Source organism: Pongo pygmaeus, chromosome 18, assembly GCF_028885625.2.
Source record: "Pongo pygmaeus isolate AG05252 chromosome 18, NHGRI_mPonPyg2-v2.0_pri, whole genome shotgun sequence".
Lineage (NCBI taxonomy): Eukaryota > Metazoa > Chordata > Mammalia > Primates > Hominidae > Pongo > Pongo pygmaeus.
Window position 1 is genome coordinate 58987184 of NC_072391.2, and position 26595 is coordinate 59013778.

General features: G+C 35.8%; 1 protein-coding gene across 2 annotated transcripts in view; it reads right to left on the reverse strand.

The window, feature by feature from the left end:
• The window catches only part of CDH8 (cadherin 8), a 383067-nt gene that overhangs the window by 130462 nt on the left and 226010 nt on the right, over positions 1-26595 (reverse strand). For both annotated transcript variants that reach the window (XM_054454633.2, XM_063655190.1), the window contains one exon: positions 9417-9553. In XM_054454633.2, coding sequence (XP_054310608.2) covers positions 9417-9553 — 137 coding nt within the window. The remainder of the gene's footprint in view (positions 1-9416; positions 9554-26595) is intronic.

Genomic DNA, 26595 nt, shown 5'->3' on the forward strand with positions numbered 1-26595 from the left:
ATCAGGGTACTCCTTCATTATACTAATTCATTATTTCCTTTCTTCATTCATTCATTCATTTAACCAATATTTATTAGGAGCCCCAAAGCACTATGGTAGGCCCACAGGATAAAGCAATAATAAAATGTTACATGAGAACAGGGAACTTAACTATTTCTCCCCTTAGAAATTTATTTTCAAAACCTCAACCAAATGCGTATGTTATAAGCCTTGAACAGTCATTTAAAAGAAAATAAACACGTACAACAAAGTCAGAACTTATAACAAAGGAACCAGATCCAACCAGGGTATCAGGAGATAATAAATAATAAGTGCTAACACTTACAGTAGCTTATATGCAGCAGAAGTTGTTCTAAGCATTAAAAATGCATTAATACATTAAATGAGTTAATACAAATCGCTATTTAAGATGAAATTATAAAGAATCTATAGTTAACCAATTGATGGCTGTTAGAAATATTGTATCCTGATAATGTGGTGGCCCATGCCTATAACCCCAGCATTTTGGGAGGCCGAAGCAGGTGAATTGCTTGAGGCCAGGAGTTTGAGACCGGCCTGAGCAACATAGGGAGACCCCATCTCTATTTTTAAAGAAATAAATAAGAAATAAATTTAAATTGAAGAAAAAATAAATAATAAAAAGAGAAATATTGTGTCCAATCCTTTTGGCCAAATAAATAAGGAATTGGAGCAAAGGATTTTGAATATGCATGCATTATCCTGAGAAGAACATTCTGGAAAGAAGGCAGGAGAGTAATTATGTGGAAACTACAAATCAATATCCCTCAGTCCTACATATTGAGATTCAGCATCCCAGTCTGAAGTATATTATTAAAAAGAAAAAATATGGCCATATTATTTCTAACTCCTCTCATCAAGAGATGACACTTCTCTAGCCCTTGTATATGCTCTTGATCATGTGGCTTGTTTTGGTCAATGAACTATTATCAAACTGGATGCAAATAAAGGCTTGTGAAGTGCTTGCTCACTGGGGCTTCCTGTTGCTTTGTTGCATCTTGTAACATTGAGAACATAATTAAAAAGCTAAGCTAGCCTGCTAGAGGATGAGAGACAAGCTGTGTCTGCTAAAGCACCCTGGACTAAACAGCCCACCATATAAACATGTGAGGCCAAGATTGACTTCTAGTCCCAAATAAGCCATCAGCTGACCAGAAAGAGTACCAAAACCAGTTCAAACCAAAAGAACTGCCCAGCTGCTCCACAGAACCAGAAGAAAAACATTATGTTAAGCCACCAAATTGTGTCATGATGTAATACGTAGCAAAAGTGAATTAATACATATTACCATCTCCATATGACTATTTCAGACCTCTTTCTCTCTAAGCCCAAGTGGTTTGAATAAAGGAAGAAAATGAATGACAAATACAATCCTTTAGATATAAGACTGAGATGATAGGGAATGTAAGAGTTGGCAAGCACCAGGTTTCATCTGGAAGAAGGTAGAGAGGAGGATAGAAAAGGGAAGGCAGGGGGATGAAAGAGAAAATACAAAGAATATTATCGAGTCCTTACCATAAGTTAGGCTCTGTTTACGCACTTTACCTGTGTTATCTCATTTAACTCCCATAACAAACTTCAAATATAGCCATTGAGACCTAAAGAGATTGCATAACTTATTTAAGTCACACATTTAACATATGTTAGGCCCAATGTTTTCACTAGGGCAATTTGACTTCATAGCTTATGTCCTTAACTAATAACCTCTACTATAACTCAACAGCTTATGTCCTTAACTAATAACCTCTATTGCTATAAAAAAAAAATTGTTAGAACAACTTGCCTATGACCTTGGTTTTGGATGAGGAAGGAGCTTTTAAAGTTGCCAACCTGGCCGGGATACTTGGGACTGACAGAGGAAAGAAGATGCTCCTATTAATATACATAATTGAGGAAAATTATGTCCCTCAAATAATCCCAAAGTGATATGTTCCTGAACAAACAATTTGAGAGATTCTCTGGATTAAGTTGGGTAGTTTTGCTTGATGACAAACATGGTCACTTTTTGGCAAATTCTTTTTAATTATACAATAATGATAGAATTGAGTTTATATTGTGATTAATACTACAAAATTGATATTAGCATTGACGTTATTATCAAGTTTACCTTAAGTTAGGGAAGATTATAGCACTTAAATATATTTATTCTTCATCACACATCTCTAAAGGTGCACCAACACATTCCCCATTGTACTAGGCTTAATACTTCAATGATGAAATAATCTGTACACCAAACCCCCAGGACACAAGTTTACTTAAGTTACAAACCTGCACATGCACCCCTGAACTTAAAATAAAAGTTTAAAAAAATACATTACCCATTTTATAGATAGCAAAACTAAGCCACCACAGAGAGAAGTTGAGTAACTTCACAAAAGAGTGAGCATGGATAAATGAAAAAGCAATGATTCCCACCTAGCAAACAGATTTATGAGCCTGGATACTTAACCACTATCTTATTCCCTTCAACTGCTGGACTGATAACTTCATTTTCTCCTCCCAGTCCTAATGACTTCTCCATCCCTAAAGAAAACCGAAGCCTGAGGGGTGAATCAACCCAATACTATCCTATCTTTAAAATCTGTTCAGATATCTAGGGTCTTCCCCACTTCCTTTAATATGGTACTACAAACCTGGAGATGACCGTTTGCTATGAGCTACGAATTAGCAGCAACTTGCACCTGAAAAGCTAGCATTCATGTTTTCTGCTTACCTTCTTTCTATATTTTGTCTATAGTTGTCTACAGTAAGAGTTATTGTTACGGCTTTGGAGAGGGTGGTTTATAAAGAGTGACAAGGGCAAGACGTAGGTATGGGAGCCTCTTATCTGCTCTTATTTTTGAGCTTAGGACTTGGAGGCTATTAATCACACTGACATCCTAAAGGAATGCCTGGCTAAAATCTATTCCTGCGTTCTCAATCCACATGTTCTTTCCAAGTAGACTAGAAGGAACAAGGGCAGGAAAGATGAAAGGAAGAGGTGGTAGGAGAAAATTAGTAGAATGGTTGCAGAACAAAGTAAAAATCAGGGAGAAATTCCCAAGTCAAGTCCACTGCCACCTACATTGCAGGGGTAGCCAGAGAGTCACAAGGATTAGAATAAAACTGACATGGGCTATGCGCAGAATTACATCCATTTTGTGCCTGCATCACTTATCTCCTTGGACTTGGAAGGACATGGACCCCAATTCTTCCCTGTAGGAAATCATGCTTTGGATGCTGATTCCCTCCCCAGGAATCTGTAGCTTCCCTTTCACTTTCCATATTTTAGTTTTCACTTTCCTTCACTGTATTTCTCTTTGCTAAGAACATTGATCTCCAGCTTAGAGCACCTGCATGCCTATCTAAAGTGGGGGATCTAGATAGGAACTTGCCACATGACTATATTCCCAGACAGGCTTGTCAGTCTTACTGCTGCAAGCTGTGTGATATTTGGGAGCCCCTTAACCACCTCTGTACCTAAATTTCACTGCCCACTTTAGGCTCTTATCACCTCTTCTCTTCCATGGGTGTTATCTAACTCAATAATAGCTTCTCTCCCACTATCTCCACTTCACCCTGCACAAAGGAATGGCTATCGATCTTTATGGAGCTCTCGCTCCATGTCATAGGCAATAAGAGACAGATGGATATATATGAAGCACAATCTTGATATAAAATCTAAAGTCTTTAGTAAGCATGTGCCTGTTTCATTATGAGGGCCGTTGTTTAGCCATTGATCAATCTACCATGCTTCAACCAAGGGCAAGAAGAAGGTCAATGAACAAACATATTGGCTATGCAATGCAGAAACATAACTGCACCTAGAAGTAACACACAGGCCATAATTACCAACTATTTTGTTGTGGGAAGGGGAAGGGTAACAGACAAAATATTAAATAAATAATTTTAAATGGAGCTGTGATTCAAAGCCCCCGTTAAGGGCTGTATTGACCAGAAGAACATACACTGTCTCCATCACTTTCTTAAGATTGTAGGTAAATTATTTGCTAAAAGACATAGTACTATCATTTTTATTTCCATTCTCACTATACCCACAAGTTTAAAGAGTAATCATTTCCATTCATAGATGAGGAAACTGAGAGTAAAAGAGAAATAATGTACGCAAGGTTATATGACCAAAATGTGGCAAGGACTCCAACTCCATCCAACTCCAGAACCCAAGATTCCTCTAAACAATGAACTGCCCATAAAGATATATTTTTTTTGAAGTAGCCTGGGTTGGACAAAGCAATTATTCTGGCAACTGGGCCCCATGCCAGGAAAAAACAATCCTTAAGTGCTATAAAACTAGTGTTTTCCCTGAGAGATTTAACCATCATTAGCGAAAAGCTTCATTTGCAATAATGTGTGCAGCCCGCTGTAGTGGGCCAGAGCAATGCATTATCACTAACTCAAAGAGATTAATTTAATGGGCAATTATATGCTTCCTGCTTTGCAATACTTTCAGGTAACCAATAGTCGTGTACTTTCTGCAAATGCCATGCCAATTGCCTGCTCCCAGGTACAGAGTGTCAGAGAGTTTTGCAACTTTCTATTCCACACCATCACGTTCTCTGTGAAGGACACTTGAAAATGAGCATTCAGTGCATCTAAAATGCCCCTGCAGAGACTCTATTCTAAGCAAATTGATTCCCACATTCTCAGTATTCTTTATTGTCCTATGGCTATAATCAGCATGGGAAAATTAAAAAAAAAAAAAGACCAAACAAACCAATAATGCCTCATCTTTCTTTGCCTCCCTTTGCAGTATTGTCAAATTTTAATGTTTGTTTATTTGTGTATGTGTGTGTGTGTGCATGGTGAGGGAAACAAGGAAGAAGTTGTGAGAAGTAAATTCCTGAAACTCTCCCTTGAGATTCTAATTTAATAGGTCTCAAAAAAAGTCTGGACTATTTCTTGTTTGTTTGTTTTAGACAATTTTCTAGGCAATTCTAATCAATGGTCTGCTTTGAAAAACAGTCTCCTAAAATGTACTATGCTGTGTTCTCGATTCTATGTTCTTCAGTTTCCTAATTTATAAAATGGGACTAGGATTCTGGTTATAAAAGTTCCAAAGCTCTGCTATGTTTATTAGGCAATATTCTTACTCTCCATAATAAAATGCATGCTTTTTCATTCTTTCACCTCACCCTTGTCCTAGCCCTAGCCTTCTCCTTTGCACAGAAAAACGATTTCATTCACTTGATTCAAGAAATGATGTAGCAGTATCAGAAGCTCAAACTGAGCAAGAAGATAAAGAGGAAAGAAGATTGAAGTGAGGTTTCTGTGGAAGGTGTTTAAGGACGTATATTCTGCAGTTAAACAAAGAGCTGATCTTGTACCTCCACTCTCATCCTTGCCCTCTATGAAATTTTGACAAGTTACTTAACCTGTATCTGAGTTTCTTTGCCTGGAAAAAGCTTATAATAATAGTAGTCACTTTTCAGCAAATGTTATGAGAATTAAATGCATTGACGGGCTTTTTTCAGTTTATTTTCTCATTGTTTTCATTATTCAGCTAAATTTACCTTAAATCTTCATCATCATGGTAGATAGCAGCCATGCACTGTAGTTTCAGGGAATGGGGTTGCTACTAGCAGAGATATACGATACAAACCTAATCTCTTGTTAGCACATGGACATCTACCTGCCAGCTCATGTGATAAGATGTGCCAGTTGATCAGGATGACATGTTAGATCCACTACCACTGAAATACTTGGGTAATAAACACAGTGAAGCATCTCAGCCTCGGTTAAGTGAATCTGACACAAGAGGATAAAGAATGACATCTCCATTCTCATTAAGAGATAACAGATGGACTTCGCTAAAATCCACTTTTTAGCCTAATTTCATTTGTTTAAATCTTTTATCTGATGAGATAGCATTCTGAGAGTCATTTTAAATTGTTCTCCCTGGAATGACTTTTTCTTTATCATTATTAGAACCTCCCCCTATGGGGTTCTGTTATTCTGAATGGTTTTAAATATTCATCTCAGACAAATTCTATAAATCTCCTTTTAATTTTTTTCCCCAAGACATGGTCTGTGGCTTTGGAAGATAAACATCATGTGATGGGCTAAATAATCAAATCAAGTCAAAACAAGTTTCTAAGCTATGTTCATAGTAATTTCAATTTTTTAAATTTCTCTGTGATCTTATGATTTCCACTTCCCTTTATGATTAAGAAAATAGATGGTTTAATTGTACACTTAAAGTTTTCAAATTTACCCCAGCTACTATTTTACAGCTAAAATTTAAAGCTCTCTTTTGTATTCTCATCCTTGTTTGTTCTAAGAAAGAAATCTGCAAAAATTCAAACAGACAGATTTTTAAGTTTACAGTCTAATATTTCTTAAGATGTTTAACATGAATTAAGCTTGTTTCTTGGCCAAAATGCACCTGTGTAGTTTGTTTAGTATTCAATCTCTGACAAAAAAAAAAAAAAAGTGAGACAACTCCCATCAACTCCCATTCATTGATTTGAATGGAATCAATGTATGATTGGGCACATATTTTAAATTCTCTATGGTTCATGAGCAAGCTGAGGCTCAGCATATGAGCACAGGTACAATGTGTTCATTCTCCATATGAAGCCAACTATAAACCTGAATCTGGGATATGACTGAATCATTTCTCTAAAAACATTCAGAAAATTTTATCTGGTCTACTTTTGATATTTTCAGTAATTTGGTTATATTGTGTTTATAATAATAATATTAACACCACTTAAAAATCTTAACTAGTTATTTTACTAAAATACATAAAGTCTTGATTTTTCATATGTGTTTTGAAGTAATTTTTAATATCATCATATCCTCATTGAAGGAGGTCAGTAGTTGCATTTATTTTCACACCATCAATGTGGAATTGCTTGAATTCTCAACACTCATCGTCTTCTTCCTTACCTCTGCGCCTTTCTTTACGGATATATCAACAGGTTCCAATTTACCTTTTGATATACAGGTATTCCCAGGTGCCACTGGAAAGAAAACTCCAAGAGGAGCAGGATTTATGCCTACTTTACTCCCTGCTATATCCTCAGTCACTAGATGAGTGCTTAGCAATAGTAAAGACTTAATAAATAATTATTGAATGAATGAACAAATGAACATCTTCCCTGACTGAGCTTGGTAGCCTTGTCACTCTGCAGCTAACAGCTCAATGCCCTGGAGCAGCTATTTTTGTATCTGTTTTTCTTACTTGTGTGGGATTTCTCGAAAATGAGTCTTTTGTTTCTGGATTGTCCTGAAATGTTTCTTAAGCAAAGCTCTGTGTATTCACTGCTTTGAGTACATTTTGCTGATAACTCATAAACCTTGATGGATATTTAAGTAAAGGAATCTATCTCATTTTAAAAAGGTGGCATGGGCCTTGGTTGTGGATCATGTTTGTAATCCCAACAGGAGGATCAGTGGAGGTGAGGAGTTCAAGATTAGCCTGGGCAACATGGTTGGACCCTGTTTCTTAAAAAACAACAACAACAACAACAAAAACTATAATTAGCCAGGCATGATGGCTTGTGCCTGTAGGCCCAGATACTAGGGAGTCTAAAGCAGGAGGATCACTTGAGCCCAGGAGATAGAGGGTGGAGTGAGCTATGATAGTGCCTGGGCAACAGAGAGAGATCTATCTCAAAGGTAACATGAATTAAGTTTAACTCTACTAGATTGTTTTCAGTATATGTGAAAATTCTTTATAAAGTAATTATTGACTATCCACATTAAAGAAGACTGGTTTTTTTTGAGCTTTTTATAAAGCCTTAAGTCATCTAAATAGATACAGCTTTTCTGAGAGGCTTAAGGTGATAATCAGGCTTCAACATGGTAAATTATTTTAAAAATTACGTCTACATCTTTCTAAATGAGGTTAACACTTCTAATAAACCAAAATCACCAAATGGCATGCTTTATTTGCTTCTTCTCTTCATGGTACAAGGGGAAACTGCCGTGATGGTAAGACACTAGGGAAGAAAATAGTACTCCTAAGGCAGGAAAAACAGCAAAGTTTCCAAAGCTCTGTTTCTATCCAGAGCCAGAGTTTGGTAGTGTTGAAACTACATATCAACTTGACTGCATGTTCTCTGCCTGCACTCAAGGCTGCTATAAGAAACAAACATTCTTCACTCTTGAATCTTCACTCTTTTACACAAGCGTTCTTTTTTATAAGGCTTGGTAGAGGACATTTTCCTCACATCACAAAACCAGAAAAAACATTGCTTCTCCTGAATACCTGGATTACTCTTTTTTTAATACAAACAAAGTAATCATTTTTTCACAGAGATATTTCCCCTGTTTTCACATTAGGTGCCAGGCAGTGAGTGAATTTGAGGGCATATTTCCTACAATTATCATCTATATTTCTCTATATAGTATATGTGCCCATGAATCTTTCTTAACATTGATTTTTATTTTCTTATTCAAATTCCCTTTACCCCAACTCTCTTGGAATTTATTGTCTCCTTTGAATTTATGCACAACTTCGAGGTCCTTTATAGAAAGAAGATATTCAGATAATAAGCAACATGTATTTTGCTAGGAAATAAAATGAACATCATGTCCGTTTTCCACTTTTTCGTATAATAAAAGTTGGTAAAGTAGATGTAAGCTCTCAAAGACAGTTTGGCACCAAATTTCACCATATAGCTATTGTTTAGAGACTCCATCATAGTTTTATCGAGTGCAAAGAAGCAAAAAAAAGTCAATAAAAAGATTAACAAGTTATTTTAACAACCCTAGACTCTCCTCCCCCTATAATAAAATAGTTCAAATGTTTTCACAAAACGTATGAAAAAAATTACATTGAATTTATATTGATATAATTTTAAACAGTCCATGATTACTGTGTAAAATACATTAGACTCTGAAAAAACAAAAAATTATCTATAATCTCTCCTACCCAAAGTAATACATATTGATAAAGACTCTGAAAAAACAAAAAATTATCTATAATCTCTCCTACCCAAAGTAATACATATTGATAAAATTGATATTTTCCATGTGTATGTGTGCATGTGTATGATTTAAATATGTAATTGTTTCTATATTGTATGTACCATGCTATATGTATATGTGTGTCCAATTATTTAAATTATAGTGTATAGTTCTTGAATTTCTTTTAACCTACTGTTTTATACTAAATCTTTTCCTCTTACTTTAAAATGCAAAACATTGTTTTTAATGGCTGAATAATGGGTATAAGAATGTTTCCTTCTCACATATCCTGAAACATTTCAGTAATTTACCACAGTGTAAGTTATTTTGTGTCGAGATGATACATTCAAAGGCTCCTTGGGAACAATCAAATAAGTTCCAATGCCAAGGTATCTAACAGAAACAGGGGCTGCTTATCACATTGTTAATAGGCATAAATTGAACTCAGTCACACAAGGAAGAAATAAACAAATCCAGGCACTTACTAATTTCAGTAGCAATGATTGTTATGTTGTGCCATACACTTAATTCTCTGTCAAGTGGTGTTGCCAGCGTTATCTTCCCATCGTCTGCATTAATGTTGAACTGCCTCTCCAGGTCAGTGTGCCGGTCGATGGAAAACCTACAAAACAGACACATCTGTAATCTACTTCAATGTTTATATGATCCAAACATTCCACAGCAGACCTTTAGTAATCCTTGGAGAGCCATAGTTGCGAAGTCAAATGAATTGGGAAGCTCAGTGGCATCATAATTTATAAAATAAAATGACTGAATGAGGCACAAGAAACTTAATAATTATTGTCCAAGGAGCAATTAGCTACATATGCAACATGTAGGTCATAAACTGCCATCAGTTTCAATAGATAGCATCTTCAAAAATGGATGCTGATGAAGAGTTAATTGGACAATCCATCACATTTATTGGACAGCTTATGATAATTAGCAGTTGCCACAAAGCATCATATAAAACAATGAATTCAAGCCCAAAGCAGGATGGCACTAGGCAGCATGTTACGTATGTCCGTTCAAATAAAACATGTATTTTGTTAAACTTTCATTTGACTGTACTGCATTTATGGGATTTCATTTTGTTGTTGGTGGTGGTCATTTGTTTTGTTTTATTTTCTTTTTAAGTAAAGTGTGTATTTAGGTTTTCTATTAGTCTCAGTCCATAGAAATTGGATAGTTGTTGATTCTATGGTTGTTTTTAAATAGTTGTTTATTCTATAGTTGATGTTTTTTAAAAGTTAGAATCGATATTTTAACATATTTAAACACTACAGTCTACTAAATTAAGAATTTCAAAGGGACTTATTAGTAGTTCTTTTATCAAGCAAACTCATCCAGATAAGAAAATACGTGAGATGTGTGGTGTCTAGAGCAAACTGCTTCTCAGGACCACTAAGTATCAGGGTAGTATCAAGACAAAGAAAAGAAATTATTCTCATGACATTTATTAATATCTTTTTTATACACCAAGATTCGTTTCCTAGCTATGGAATGCTGGACCCAATAATCTTTAAGTTTTAAAGACTACAAGGCGGACTATTGGCCCATAAGTAAGCAGTGACGCACTAAAACAGGATAGGATGGACGCCCAAAGAAGGATGTATGCAATTGCATTTCAGGAAGAAAGAATGAAGAAGGCCTTCATGATTGAGATGATGTCTTAGGAACTGCACACGAAATCTCTCTATTCATTGATACTCATTAAACTCAAAGCTGAAGCATGGTCCATGCTAGTTAGTACTGAGCACATTTCTTATACATGTTCTTTATAGATACTTATTATATGACAAAGAATAAGACTATGCCATTATAAAAAAAAACTCTCCATAATCCTCCCACTATAATTTTGCACTGTTAATATTTTAGTAGAGTTCATTGAAAACATTATGTATGTATGTATATGAATATGCATCTACCAGTTTGTACCTATACCTACCTATGAAGATAGCTAGATAAGTAACTGTACAGCAAGTTACTAGTTAGATAGCTAGATAGGTATAGATAGATATATTAATGGATTTTTCCTTCTCGTTTTAGCTATTTCTTTTTCATTAGAGAAGGTATGCATATCATTTATACTAGATTCAAAAGTCATTGTAAAAAGACCTTCTTGTTAAATCCTGCCCACCAAATATAAGCATAATTAAAATATTTGGAATAATAGTTAGAATGATTTAATTTTTGGCAATTGTTTATTGAGAAATCATTTGAAAAAATATATTATAAAATGAAATAATAACTGCCCATTTAGTAATGACTTCACTACAAATAAAAACTAAGACACTGACTTGTACCTGTACATTAGGCATTTACAAATCACTCCCATCCTCAATCCCCAGGATAATTGAAGAAATTCAGATAGAATTTAAGAACTGAGAGACAGGTAAGTTAACAGTGCTCTCAACAAAATCCTGAACATGAGGATGTGTTTACTGCAAAGTGTTTAAATGTGTTGTATTATGGAAAGAAGACCAAAAGTCATTTTCCTGGGGAATAATGATGGCTGATTCAACCAATGATATTCCAAGTTTAACTGTAAAATAACTAAACAGATATGTGTTTTGCTTCAGATATCATGTGTACTCTGACTCTTAAAAGAGCTAAAAGATGTCCAGAGGATTAATTATCACTTTCTGCATTATATTCATAAATAAACTTGCAGGCATTTCTGGTTCTAGTAATTTTATTATCTCACTGCTGATATTTCACACATCCATGCGTCAACCAGTTTCCCAGAGGCCACAGTAAGCAAGAATCAGTCTAATCACTGATACTCATGAATCCCAAATCAGAAGCACGTTCCATGGTTATTTGGTTGCTGTCCAGTAATTGCCTAGAATTTCTAGCCCCAAAGAAGCATGGGGAGCAAAAGCGGGGTATTTGGAAGTTGGCATTAAAAAAATGTTGTTGTTTGTGAATCTCTTATTCAAATATGCGTCATGCAGAACTCAAATTTGGAGCAAATTATATCTCTATTACTTATGTATTGCTGTTTCTAGGATAATTAATAAATTCACTGAGCCTCAATTTATTTGCTGGTGAAATAGGAATTATTTATATCCCAGGAACAGTTGTGAAGTCTAAAAACAAAGCTTAATTCAATCTCTGGCACTTAGTATGTACTAAAAATAGGCTCGTAATCATCATTGTCATCATCATCTCTCATTAAATGATATATTAATAAACTTCCCTATTTAGAAGGTAGTGAAGAATGCCCTTCCTTAGCAATTTATAAATGGCAGAAAACTTTAAAAAATGTGTGTTATTTAACTCCCATAACTCTAACAAAGGCAGAGATATTTTTCTCATTTTTTAAAGTTCCAGATCATGACAGACTTTATGGGGTGAGTCATAGGAATTTATAAAATAGTCTATAAATACAGCCCTTTAGTGAGATCAGAGGTAGGAATGTCACAATATTACCAGATTACACAATAGAAGGAACTTGATGGGAAAGAAATGACTTAGTTTAAAATTCACTTTAAAGTCTACCTCAACTATTTTGGAAAACTCCTGCTGCTTCTGTAGAAATTTCACACATTTTATTGCCTAGTAGACTTTATGATAACAGCTCCCAAGAATGACTAAACAGCACAAAAATTCTGACTCAACGTTTTGGTCAACAAGCATGCATGAAACACCAGATTTGTACCAAGCACAGTGCTAGATTCCTTTTCCTTCTCCCACCCTTCTTTTCTTGGTTTCTTATATAATGAATAACAGAAAAATAAAACTCTTAGAGACTAGGACATTTTAGGTAACACAACTGTTAAACAGCGGAACCAGAATGAATACTCACTTCTGAGTCATTGTGAAGTTCATGCATAAGCCAAACACATAAAGGGCTTATCTTATTCATGCATAAAATGGGGATAGTAATAGTCCCTGGCTAACAAGATTGCTGTGAGGATCACATGAGATGATAGGTATGGCACACTTCACCAACACGTGTGTGCTGACCGCTGTGTATAACACAGTGTGAAGGGCCCTCATATCATTTGTATCATGGTGACATCCTTGAATGCCTACACATGTACTCAATTTTCTGAACCCCAAACTGGGACACAACATTCTATGATTTGAATGTTTGTGTGATTCCCAAAACACATATGTTGAAATCGTAACTCCCAAGGTGATCACATTAGAAAGTGGGGCTTTCAGGAGGTGATTAGGATGTGAAGCCCTCACAAATGAAATTAGTTCCCTTATAAAAAAGACCCCAGGGATCTAGCAAGCCCCCTTCCTCCATTGTGAGGACACAGTGAGAAGTTGATTGTCTGCAACCGAGAAGAAGGCCCTTACCTGAATCCGATCACACTGGCATGCTAATCTTGGACTTCCCAACCTTCAGAATTTTGATTAATTCATTTCTTTTTTTTAACTTTAAGCTCAGAGTTACGTGTGCAGGATGTGCAGGTTTATTACATAGGTAAATGTGTGTCATGGGGGTTTGTTGTACAGATTATTTCATCACCCAGGTCTTAAGCCTAGTATCCATTAGTTATTTTTTCTGATCCTCTTCCTCCTCCCTCCCTCTACCCTCTAGCAGGCCCCAGTGTTCCCCTTTATGTGTCCATATGTCTCATCATTTAGTTCCCTCTTATAAGTGAGAATATGTGGTATTTGGATTTATGTTCCTGAATTAGTTTGCTAAGGATAATGGCCTCCAGCTCCATCCATGTCCCTGCAAAGGACATGATCTCATTCTTTTTTATGGCTGCATAGTATTCCATGGTATATGTGTGCCACATTTTCCTTATCCAGTCTATTGTTGATGGGTATTTCAGTTGATTCCATGTCTTTGGTATTGTGAACAGTGCTGCAATTAACCTATGCAGAATGATTTATATTCCTTTGGGTATATACCCAGTAATGGAATTGCTGGGTCAAATGATATTTCTGTCTCTAGGTAACTGAGGAATCACCACACTGCCACAATTAGTTCAATGGTTGAACTAATTCATATCCCCACTAACACAAGAAATTAATTTCTATACAGTTTATAAGCCATCCAGTCTATTTTGTATTTTGCATTTTGTATAGAAGCCCAAATGGACTACAAAACAGAATATAACAAGTGATTATTTTTCTCATCTTGGAATATAATGATTTGAACATATCTTAGACACCTAAATATTAAAATGCAATATCTAAGTAAGGACGATTTATTGAATAAGATGGTAAGAATTTAGAACTTCCCTGAAAGCCAGAGGATAAAAGCTTCCATCTCCCAAGTTCTTTACAGGCCTATGAATAAACTTTAAATCCACCTTCATTTTCTCACAAACTCTGCTCTGCTGCTTGAAGACATGACCTGGATTTCTGCGTGTTTCTTTAGGCTGCCAGGAGAGTCTTAGTCCATAGGCTGCTCATATACTCATAATCTCCTCACAAAAAACATGGGTCCTCAGTTACCCTGAGTTCTCATCTTAGTCTCATTATTGTCGTATATGTGATTTAGTTATGTTATTACTGTTCCCTGATCTGTAAAATGGGGATTATAACATGATTTATGAACTTTAAATGAGGTAATGCTTATAAAATACTTATTAAGGGTCTGACACCAAAACAAAAGCTCTGTAAACATGTATTTTAAAAGCTTTAGTGTTAGCATTATTTATAAGGAAAAGACAGTAAGATTTCTATTGATGATTCCCTGACTTTTTCTAAGGTCCAAGGTAGTTTTCCTTTCACTCTTTACTTCTCTGTCCTTAAAGAAGTTCATCTAGGTCTTAATGTTAGTGTCCTGCGTGTACACAGGAAAATAGAGGAATTTGATTTAAGTGATGAATGATGAAGCTGGGAAGGGAGAATGAATAGGAACCAATCTCTGCATTTCTGGTACCAGTATTTTTTTTCCACCAACTTTTCTAACCAAAATCTCTGTCCTTGAACTGATCATTGAAGATTCAAAGGTTTATTAGATTGATTTTTGTATTCATGTTGAGTAGCCTATAAGCCTTTAATCTTAGTTATAAGATTAATCACAAAATCAGAAAGGATGCCATTTTTGGAATGCTCTCAGCAAATGCTGTCCCAATTACCCTCCTCCCCACCCCCATACCACAGTTATGCCAACCCCATTTCTAGCTGCAAAGATTCAGTCTGCTTTTTTTTTGGTCCTCACAGCTCCCACCATACCCTCCACCATTTTAATTCCTCCCCTCTCTTCCTACTCATTTCACTGTGTGATAAAACTGCAGCATCAATAAAGGACAACACTTCATTACAAAACTCTGATCTAGGCCCTTTCTTTAAGCCAAATCACAGAAAATACTTTAAAAAAAAAAGAGTGGGTTAAAAATAACAACTCTGGGGTAATGACTTAAATTTCATAATTCAAAGTATCTGTATCATATAATTTCTCAGGCATCATGATTTGAGGTAGAAATCTCAGTAGTAGACCCTCAAGCCACTTTGTTTTCCTGTGATTCTCAGCATCCTTCTGAGTGGAACCACATAAAATAGAATAAAAACAACCTGAGAAGCCAGAGAGTCTTCAGTGGAATCTCACCTGGGGGAATAACATTGAAACTCTTAGGTTGGTGCAAAAGTAATTATGGTTTTTGCCATCTCTTAATCTCAGATGTTCACCTATAAATAGGAGAAAATGTCTGCTTCACAAGGATTGCTTTGCAGTAAATGAGTTAATAAACGATTCACATTTAGATACAAAAATAAATAAATATAAATGATGAGCCAATTCTTTAATCCGTAAGAGTTCTCTTAAAGCCCAAATTGACTGTGGAGATGAATATCCAAAAATGAAAAGAAATAAATAAGAACTACTAGTCACATGTTTTAGTAGCTTCGAGAAAGACAGAATTCTTTATGTGACACTCAAAAAGTATTTCCAAACTCTTCGTGGTGTTTGTCTATACCAGGGTTTACTATTTTCAAAATATCTCTTACTATAGGTATCCCCATAGAGCATAGACTTCAAGCAAAGAGATGAGAAGCCATATCATGTTTCCTTGCTCACATCTTACCTACAGGAGCCTTTTATACCTGGCCCTAGAGTTTGCTGATTGACCCTTTCTTAAGACTTTTCTCTCCTATTTTTGTATAAACATTTGCCTGACCTTTTCTCTTTAAGCACAAGGAAAGAATGTTTGATTCATATAGCATCACATAGATTGTTGAAGTTACTCAAAAAAGGCTTGCTGGAAGGATGTGTGAACATTTATTAAGCATGGAATATTATTTTTTGTGAAACATAGTACTAAAAATATGAGGAAAGGGAATAGATGGGAGAGAAAAAGAAATAAAAAAGGGAATAGATAAGAGAGAAAAAGAGAAAGAAAAAAATTAATTTGGATCCTACTTTTCACATTGAAAAGGTTAACGAGTTTTATTGTAGGTTAAAAAAACTAGTATTTTTATCTTTAGAATTGAAGTTTCTGTTCTAATTTCTTGAGAATTGTGCATGTATTGGATTTGCTGCTCATTTGCAGAATTATTTGAAATGCTTTAGACAGAAGAGCTAGTTTTGAGAAGAATAGCATGCACATTGGAGAGTCATCTTCCTGCCTCAGTAAGAAGAAACTTCTCATTAACACAATGGGAAGTGGCATGTGAGAAAATGGGCTCCTTGGGTCATGTTAATATCAATTCTAATGATGGAAGTTTTAGAAATAGACAGTCCCTTTCTACTGCAATATAGTTTAGAAACTGCATTGTCCTTGATAACTAATATTCACAAGAGCCTTATTTAAACTTTCTCATGTTTAATCCAACAAGTATCCTGATTGGCTTTTAATACCACCGTTCCTCTAATCTACAGTAGTATTTCTTGGAAGTAAATGCTAAGGAACTGATCCTTTTACTTTGCGGAATTAAGGATACAAATTCAAGAAAATTCCTAATGGCTTAGCACCTTGTTCAAAGACGATAATTTAACACACAGCACACTAACCACAGACACAAGCCGATGTCACCAGTTCATTCAATTCAGAGTAGCTTGCAGAGATCAAAAGTAAATTTAAGAAAATACACTGGTGTAGTGGTTGAGAATAGGTCAAAATGGCCAACTGAATATTATTGCATTGGGGAAATAACATACTTCTGCATTGCTGCTACTGTTGATATTAAATAGAAACTTTCACCAGAGTAATATGTTTCTTCAATTAACACAGCCCAGCTGCATACATTTCATACTGATATTTGGCACAAAAATTCCACCTCTTTGTGTGTGTTTGTGTGTGTGTGTGTGTGTGTGTGTGTGTGTGGACTTACATTAGATTTTTTGTTGCTAACATATATTTATTTAAAGCATCTCCTACTTCCTTTCCCTCAACTCATACCCAATGCTACATATCCACACAAAGCCTTCATCTCCTACTCTATTTTGTTTTTTTGTAATAAAGAACATCAATCTGTGGCAATATACATGCAGAACACTTTCAAGATTTTCAGAACAAAGTTTTGAATGTCGTGGATCTTTCATTTTTACTCCCTGTGACTCCAGTACAACACGAACAAACTGCAATTAAGTCTGGAATGTACACAGCAGCCATACAGATTACCATAACAGATAAATGAATAATAGGTGAAAAAAGTTATTCTGAACTGCATTCTTTCTACTGCAATTTGCGCGAAACAGCTGATGATTTTTCCAGGAACCAACTCTTTTATTCATAACTTCTGTGCTATGCCAATTTATATATCAGCACTTCAATTACCTCATCTAAAAAATGAGAACAACAGGATTGTCTTAAAAGGTTAAGGTATGCCCCAAATGAGAGTATGCAATCAAGATTTCTTTGTACTTTAAAACATGGCATCATGGTGAGTGTTTATCATTACTTGTAGATGACACTGCCAAATATCCAGATTTTTTAAAACAACAACAAACATATTTGAAAGATTCTGGTGTGAGGGCTCTACATGGAAAAAGCCATAATTTTGTGATATTTCTATTTGCTATTTGCACCAATAGGGTGAAGCAAATTCACTCAACACGATCAATGTATCTTTACATTATTTTGGGTAAATACAGAGGTCTCAGATTCCAAATCTATGTCAATTCATTTCAGGTCTCATTTCTTCAGTGTGTTTGTGTTGTTTTATAGTTTGTTCCACAAACACTTTTAGAAAATAACGTAATAAAACCATAATCACATGTATACTTTTATGTAACACTGGAACAAAAAAAAAGAAAATGCTCCAGAGTAAATCCCACATTCAGTTTGACTCGTGATCAATTCTTCAATGTTTACATAATACTGTTGAAAAATTTGAACTTTTTTTCCCTGGATCCAGGAAAATAATAGTGCATCATGAGAATTCTAAATGTGATGATGTGGTAACAAAAAATGTAAAAATGAAATGCAGTTTTACACACTGTGAAAGGATTACATTGCAAATTTGATTTTTTATTTAATGTCAACAAAGTTTTAGTGACTGCCCCTTAGTGCTGAGTATCATAAAACTATCATGCTTGTATGTGTGCATAATATTAAGAGGAGTGATATGATATAAACTCGGGAGTGATATGATCTAAACCACAGCTGAATTGCATAGAACTTTATATGGTAGTAGAAATATGCTCTGTGTTATCCAGTATGGTAACCACTAACTATATGTGGCTATTTCACCCTAGCTATCTAGCTAGTGTAACTGAGAAATTGAAATTTTTACTTTATTTAATTTAAATTAATTTTCTGTAACTTCAAATTAATTTTCTGTAACTTCAATGAGCTGTATTTGGCTAGTGGCCACAATATTGAACAGCACAGGTCGAAACTGAGGTAGAAATCATCTTGGCAGCTGTGTGGAGATCAAAGGATAAGAGATGAGCAAATGAGGCTGTTATCACTACTCAAGTTAAAGATGATGGTGTTTGAGCTTAGGAAGTAAAATAAACCAGGCATAGTGATTATTTGAACATGGAAAGCAAAGGAAGTGAAGAGATCTTGAAGAAACACTCCTATAGTATGTTTGTAACATGTTCAATTACTCTGCATTGCTTTTCAAGTTAAAAATAGTTCTGTCTTGTTTTCTTTTACCCATTTCTATGTAATTATTCAAGTACAACAAATGGATCAGAAATGCTCACATAAATATTAGCAAAAGATGACTAAATATTTCTGGAAATACATGGAATCTGGAAGTTCTGGTGGCTATTTGAGATTTCTCTCTTGTGTGTGCTTCTCTATGATGGGAGGTTAGGAGTTGTGAGGATAAACTCTCTTACTCCAAAGCCCTCATGATGACCTTGATCCTCACTGCTTACCCGCAGGACACAGGAAGCCCAGTCGATTTCTACGAATGTCCACAGGTCCACATTGACCCAGCAATGCCAGGGGCTAGCTACAAGTGAAGAGAATCTTTCCCCTCCCTGAAATGATATCTTTTTGGAGCAGTCGATCGTGCTTATCATACTTCTCTCCATAGGAAATAGAGCCAAGGTTGACAAACGCTAATAGACAACAGAATAGATAACAGAATGATGAAGTATAAAAAAAGCATCTTAAAATGTAACAGTACAGACCATAGGACCAGATCCAGTAATCATATTTAATAATATATTTAATGCATTTATTGAATCTTTCCTAATTTTTGGCCTTTCTGCTAAGCCCTGTATATTAATTTTTCATTTAATCTTTCCTATAATCTAGTGGAGTAGCCCATTGTAGACTTTCTTGTCTCTCAATGTTTATAGTTGTAAAATGGGGATAACATGCATTTCCCCTGTCATAAAGTTAGTAAGAGAAACATGTATAATGTCTCGACCATAGTATCTGTCACATAATAAACTCTTATTAAATGTTGGAAAGTTATGAGGATGGTGATATTTGATTATGTAAGTGGTTTCCATTTTGGTAAAAATTGTTTACAATATAGAAAAAAAATGTATTTGAGAAAGCATGCATACCAAAATTAATTTTAAAAAGTAGTGTATAACTATGTCAAAATAGGTTTTGTAAAATATCATAAATGTCATAAATTTTAATTGGATATTAAGGTCCATTTACCAAATAATAAGGAGTTTTGGTAAATACTGGGAATGAACTGTTAAGCAAGATATGGTCTATTAACTCTTTTTTTTCCCCCCCAAAGACAAGGTCTCCCTCTGTCACCTAGGCTGGAGTTCAGTGGCATGATCCCAGCTCACTGCCAACTTCACTTCCCAGGATCAAGTGATCCTCTTGCCTCAGCCTCCTGGGTAGCTGAGATCACAGGTATGCACCACCACGCCCGGATATTTCTTTGTATGTTTTATAGATAGGGGGTTTCACCATGTTGCCTAGGCTGGTGGTCTCTCAACCTGAAAACTAGAGACGCATTTATATTCAAATGATGTGCTTGCTTATTTATACACTATAATAATAGGATAAACACACCATTCCAGTGTTCTGCCAGATGTAATTCATTCTGGGGACAAAAATGTTTTTTACCAAAAATGCTTTTTCCTAAACGCAATGTCTATCCACATGGTCTCACTCGGTCTTGTACAATTAAACAAATGCAAAACGCAAGATCATGTATTTGATGTCCAATAAATGTTAGCCAGAAATGTGTCCTCTTTTGCCATTAAACAGACAATTCTCTTCACTACAGTCTACACCCTGCTTCTCTTCCACACTTGTTCTGTCCAATTTCAGACCCTTGGCTTTGGAAAGGCATTTAGGTCTTTTCCTGTGCTTTGTACCACTAAATATATTTTCCATGACTTTGACCCTTTTTAAGGACTTTCATAAATTGTATTCTCATTTACGATGAAGGTATGAACCTCAGTAGATCATCCCAAACTTGATTTGTCCCCTATTACCTGTTTCAAAGGCACTTCAGCTAGACCCATCCCATTCCCCAGCAAGCAGACTTCATACTCATGGGGTAGAGCTAATAAACATTTGATAAATGAATGAAAATAGAAGCTCTCCATTTCCAACATGCTCTCTTCTTAAAATATGCAATATTACATTTTCCTCTGCAACATTAAGTCAAATCTGATTGTCCTTTATCAAAAGCAAAGTTGTATAATACATCATGTCAAACCAGAATGTAGAAATATAAGGAAAAATAAAGGTTTAGTTAAAATGACTCTCATAAATATTTGAACATCAGATAAGGATGTCAATCTCCCTTTGTCATGATGCAAAATAGAGGATTTATTTTGCCTTATGAGTATAATAATGTTAGATATCATGGCTCAGCCTACGCAAGCATCTTTGTTTCTCTCAGAATATAAACATTATTATTAAGTTTTGTTCCCTAGAGAATACAGAGGCTTCACCAATCAGAAAAAAAAAGCTGATTTTAAACCCTAGATCAGCACTTTCTTTTTTTGTTTCTCTCTCAAGATTCTTGTTCAATCTCTACCACCTTAGATCACTAGTTTTAAAATATTTTACGAATACATGTAATTTGATTATTATTTATAACTAATAGCCAGGTCTAGTATACCACACTGATAATATTTCAGGTAACTTAACTTGCCACTATGAGGTTTGCATCTCAAAATGTGTAACAGATATATATTTACCTAAGGGAAGACACTGTTAGGTTGAGAAATGTGCCCTGTGCTATCCAATATGGTAATCACTGTGGATTTGGGAGCTGGACAGCTAGCGGTGTGAATTCAGTAAAATTACTTCATTACTACAGAGTTTCAGTGTGCGTATCCATTATGGACATGAAGAAATGCTGTGCAGATTGCCCTTCAAAGGAGGGTGCCAGAGATGTGAGGGGTGTGGTCAGGAGACAGCCTCCAGCTACCCACTACTTAGAGTCCATCTCAGTTTCAGAAAATCCCCACTCCAGAGGTTTTCTGAAGACTAAGCAAACAGAGATATAAAGGCTCTACCATTTTGGCATGATGTAGTACTCCTCTGATGGGCAACAGTGATTCCAAAGGAAACTACTAGTTTGGGCCAAGGTTTGGCTTGGATTGAATTGCAGTTTGATTTCACTGTCTGTCCATCATGCTCTTGCTCCTTTCCTTTCATAGGTGGCAATCCCTAACAAATGGCTTTCATTTCAGACTCCATCTACTTTCAAACCTGTAACACATTTGTTTAATGGGAATAAGAATATGTGTAATTCAGGGAGTTAATGCTACAAAGTGTAAATGTAAATGAAATATATGCAAAAAGCGCTGTAATAAAATGCTAAATATGCATGAATATAGACATATAAAATATTTTTCATATTCTTTGCTGAAAACCTAGTGTCATATAGAAGAATGCATATTCGAGTTTGATGTACAAACTACAAATCTAAGTCAGTTTCTTGTTCTTGCTTCTTCGTTCATTTTGGTAGAGAAATACTACTGTAATCAAAGAATGTGTGAAGAGATTAAAGTAAAGAGACTAGGGTTTGGCTAAGGCAGTCAACAGCCTCAATTCCAAACCCCTGTATTATAGCCATCACTGAGATCAGAAGAAGAAAAGGAACAGGTAAAAAAAAAACAGAGATTTATAATAAAACCACGAAGGAAACAAATTCCTCACTCTAAGCAGGGAAACATCACAGTATTTGTCAGGGTACCCACTGCATCCTGCATTATTGGAGCCTGACTGCCCTCTTTTACATCAGCATGGTTCTCAGCATACTTTAGATGCTGTGCAGAGCAAAACACAAGGTTCCAAAATCAAAGATGCTACTTACATTCTCCCCTTAGAGGGTGCAATGTACCTTAGCAATTCACCCGTTAAGTCCTATAGCAAAGACCGTGGAATTCAAAGTGACCCGGACACCCTATCTTTAGTCCCAGTAGTGATTATTAGAGCTCCATTAGGGATTCGCTGCCCTTGGAGAAAGACTGTGTATCTATTTTTCAAATTTAAACGGCATAAATGCACTTTTATATCATAAAAAATGTTTTGGTAAACAATGGTTTGAGGCCTCTGTATGGAAAATTTATAGGAAGATACAATTGTGAACCAATTGCAAGTGAAGATGCTATTTAGAGCCACACATAATGAAATAAACCCCTTAGTTATGAATCAGTTATTATATTTCACTGAACTCCAACTGTTTCTTTCTCACTGCTTAATTTCATTCTAGCTTTTGTTATTATGCCTAAAGAAACCATTTTAATATTTTCTCGCATGCACTTTGAGTATCAAAAATTCCATCTACAAGTTTTCGGCTTTTTGCCTCTAATTGCTCCACTGGTTGCTCTAACTGCTTTAATAAATAATATTATCTGAGTTCTGCTAGTTCCAGAATTCTAAGGTCCCTGCATCACATATTATTTATTATTCCTCTAAGGAAAAGAAGGAGCCTTTTTCTACCCAAATAATTTCTTTATGGTCAGAGAAGAGAGAGAGAGAGAGAGAAAGACAGAAAATGAAGGGCGAATAAAAATGTGAGAAAACAATAAATAAAATCTACCCTTCAAATTACTACAAGGTTCTCTACAGGGTGAGATATTTTCACTTTAACATTATTGGCATCCTTGGATATCTATGAACTTCTATTCAAAATTCATTAGGAAAGGTTTTCCTCCATGTGACCGTAAAGCTCTACAATTTGATTTTGTTTACCATTTTCAGAGAGCATGTATAAAAGACTAGTTAGATAAGGCTGGGAGCAGTAGCTTATGCCTGTAATCCAAGAACTTTGGGAGGCCGAGGCGGGCGGATCAGAAGGTTAGGAGTTTGAGACCAGCCTGGCCAACGTAGCGAAATCCCGTCTCTATTAAAAATACAAAAAATTAGCCAGGAATGGTGGTGCATGCCTGTGTTCCCAGCTACTCAGGAGGCTAAGGCAGAAGAATTGCTTGAACCCAAGAGGCTGAGGTTGCAGTGAGCCGAGATTGTGCCACTGTACTCCAGCCTGGGTGACAGAGTGAGACTCTGTCTCAAAAAAAAAAAAAAGACTAGTTAGATAACTGTGAAGGGCTTTGGTTTTTCTGGGGATATTCAGCCAACCTCTGTATTATAGGCTCACAAAGACAGATATTGTGCCTTTCTAGAAATTTCTTGACAAAATGTAGGTTCAGCTGACAATAATTGGACAAAATGTCAGTCAAAATATATATGAATGAATAAATGAATTAATGTGAATGAATGAGTTTCTGAACATGCGACTTAATGAATTAATTACCATTAGTTGAATTTGCAGGTATAGTGAGTTTTTTGAAAGTGTTCGACGATGTGCTGTTTTCAAATTGGGGACAATCAAATTTTTATTTGGCCATGAGAGTGCAAGAATTAAATGAAGCAAGTTTTAATTATTTAAAAATACTAGGTTCTTACACGCTGTTGGTGGGAATGCAAAATGGTGGAGCTGTTATGGAAAACAGTATGGAGGTTCCTCAAAAACTTAAAAACAGAATCACTATATGATTCAGAAATCTCACTTCTGAGTATTTATCCCAAATAATTGAAATCAAGATATTAAAAAGATATTAGCACTCCTATGTTCATTGCATTTACAATAGCCAAAATGGGAAAACAACCTAAACGTTCATTGATGAATGGATAAAGAAAATGTGGTATAGAGAGACATCGAAACACTATTCAGCCTTTAAAAACAAGGAGATCCTGCAATACGCAACAACATGAATGAACGAAGGACATTCTACTAAGAGATATAAGCCAGTCACGAAAGGACAAATACTACATGATTCTGCTTTTATGAGGTATCTAAAATAGTCAAATCCAAAGAATCAGAGAGAAGGATTGCAGTTGCCAGGGACTGGGGAAAAAGAAAATGGGGCATTGCTAATCAACAGGCATAAAGTTTTAGTTACGCAAAATAAATAAGTTCTAAAGATGTGCTGTACAATGTTGCACCTATTTTTTTTATTATACTTTAGCACCTATTGTTAATAATACTATATTGTGCACCTATAAATCTTATAAGATAGTGGATCGCTTATTAAGTGCTCTTTACACACACAAACACACCACAAACACACACACATACACACACATGCTCCTTACCGAAATTGAGAGTTATTGCAAGACTGAGGGAATCAATCAATACACCATCTACTATCTAAATTAATTCCAAGTTTTCTACAGTATGAAATATTTTCACTTTAGCATCCTTAGATATCATGAATATAAAGACTGCTTTCAGGAGAATTGCTGATGAACAGCCACCCTGGTAACTCAGGTGAATTATAAAAATGCCAGAATACCAGTAGGAAAAAAAAAATGCAATGCTTCTGTGTTGAGTGGGTATTTATATTCAAGAGAGGAATTAGGACAACACAGCACTGTGGCCACAATGATCTTATGTTGACCTCCTACTCTGCCTACTGAATGGCCATCATTTCCACTTTTAACTTAAGCAGCTCATGCAGCCTTATTCAAGGTGAATGCTTGGGAAACAATAGAAAGTGATTTCCTTAGAAACAATCACATACCATCTCAAAGCCATGGTGACACCCAATACACACTCGAAACAAGTTTACGAAAGGAAAAAAAATTGGGCTATAGCAGATTTACATGAAAGAACTGACTTATTTCTAGTATCTGCTCTGGGCTAGGAATGTTTACCTTAAATATAAATAATTTGCTGCATAAAACAACTTTTCAGAGTGTCTGTCACGAAGTATGGGCTCAATAAACACCACTGTCATCATCGTATTCCACTTTCAAGAATCCATAATCTAGAAGCGCGTGCATAGGTATAGTGGCCAATGATAAGCAGAAACTTGGATTTAAACTCTCGTCCTGCGTTTACGTGCTATATCACTAAGTACAGGAAGCTTATCCTTTTTAAGTTTCCTTCTTTATAAAACTGAAATCATACTGAGTATTTCTTGGTGTCATTTGTAAGAATTACGTGAGATAATACATAATAGGAGCTTAGTATGGTGTCGGATTCATCAAATAAAAATAACATTGTTTTCTCCTTTACCTTGCCCATCACAATCTGGTTCACAACCAATAATAACAAACCCCATACCAGGTGGCTAGGCAGATGAGCAAAGATCACAGCATTTATACTCTGGTTAATTCCACAGATTTGGTTTATTTTTCTTCTTTCTTGATATTCAGTGAGGTCATTTAGAGGATGAATAGTCAATTATTTCCATTATAATTGGTCCTACTCAGTCATCCTAAAGCTTATAGGCCCAGTTGACGAGTTAGAGAGATTACAAGGAAAAGAAAGGACTGGGGATAGGCATGGCACCATCATAAGACCCAAGTGTACACCCCAGTTCCACTTCTAACTATTTGTGTGATACTGGGCAAGTTAGTTCTTTAATCCTCAGGTTTCACATCTCTTAAATGGGTATAACTGAGACAGGCAAATGCCTAAGCTGATAAAAGGCCCTTGGAGAATCTCCGGCCTGCCCCACAAGCGTTTACATCAGATGCTTTTGTGCAGATGAGGGAACTCGCCCAGGGCTGTGTCTGAGCATGTCTACATGCGCACTGGGGGAACAGGGTGGAGCCAAGGACAGGGGGAGAAGCCTGGTCTCCAGTTCCGTGTCCTAACCGGGAGGATTCGATCTGTGAGGTGGGGAGCCTGTTAGCATGACTCTTATCTTGCTTTGCTGTTTTTTTCCTCCCTTTTTGCCCAATAAAATCCTGCCCTACTCACCCTTTAATGTGTCTGCGTGCCTAAATTTTCCTTGTTGTGTGACAAGAACCCAGCTTTAGCTGCAACATAATGACTCCACATATATATACTAGAGGTGTTAGAGAATGAAACAAGTATATATTGCACAGGTCCTGATATATA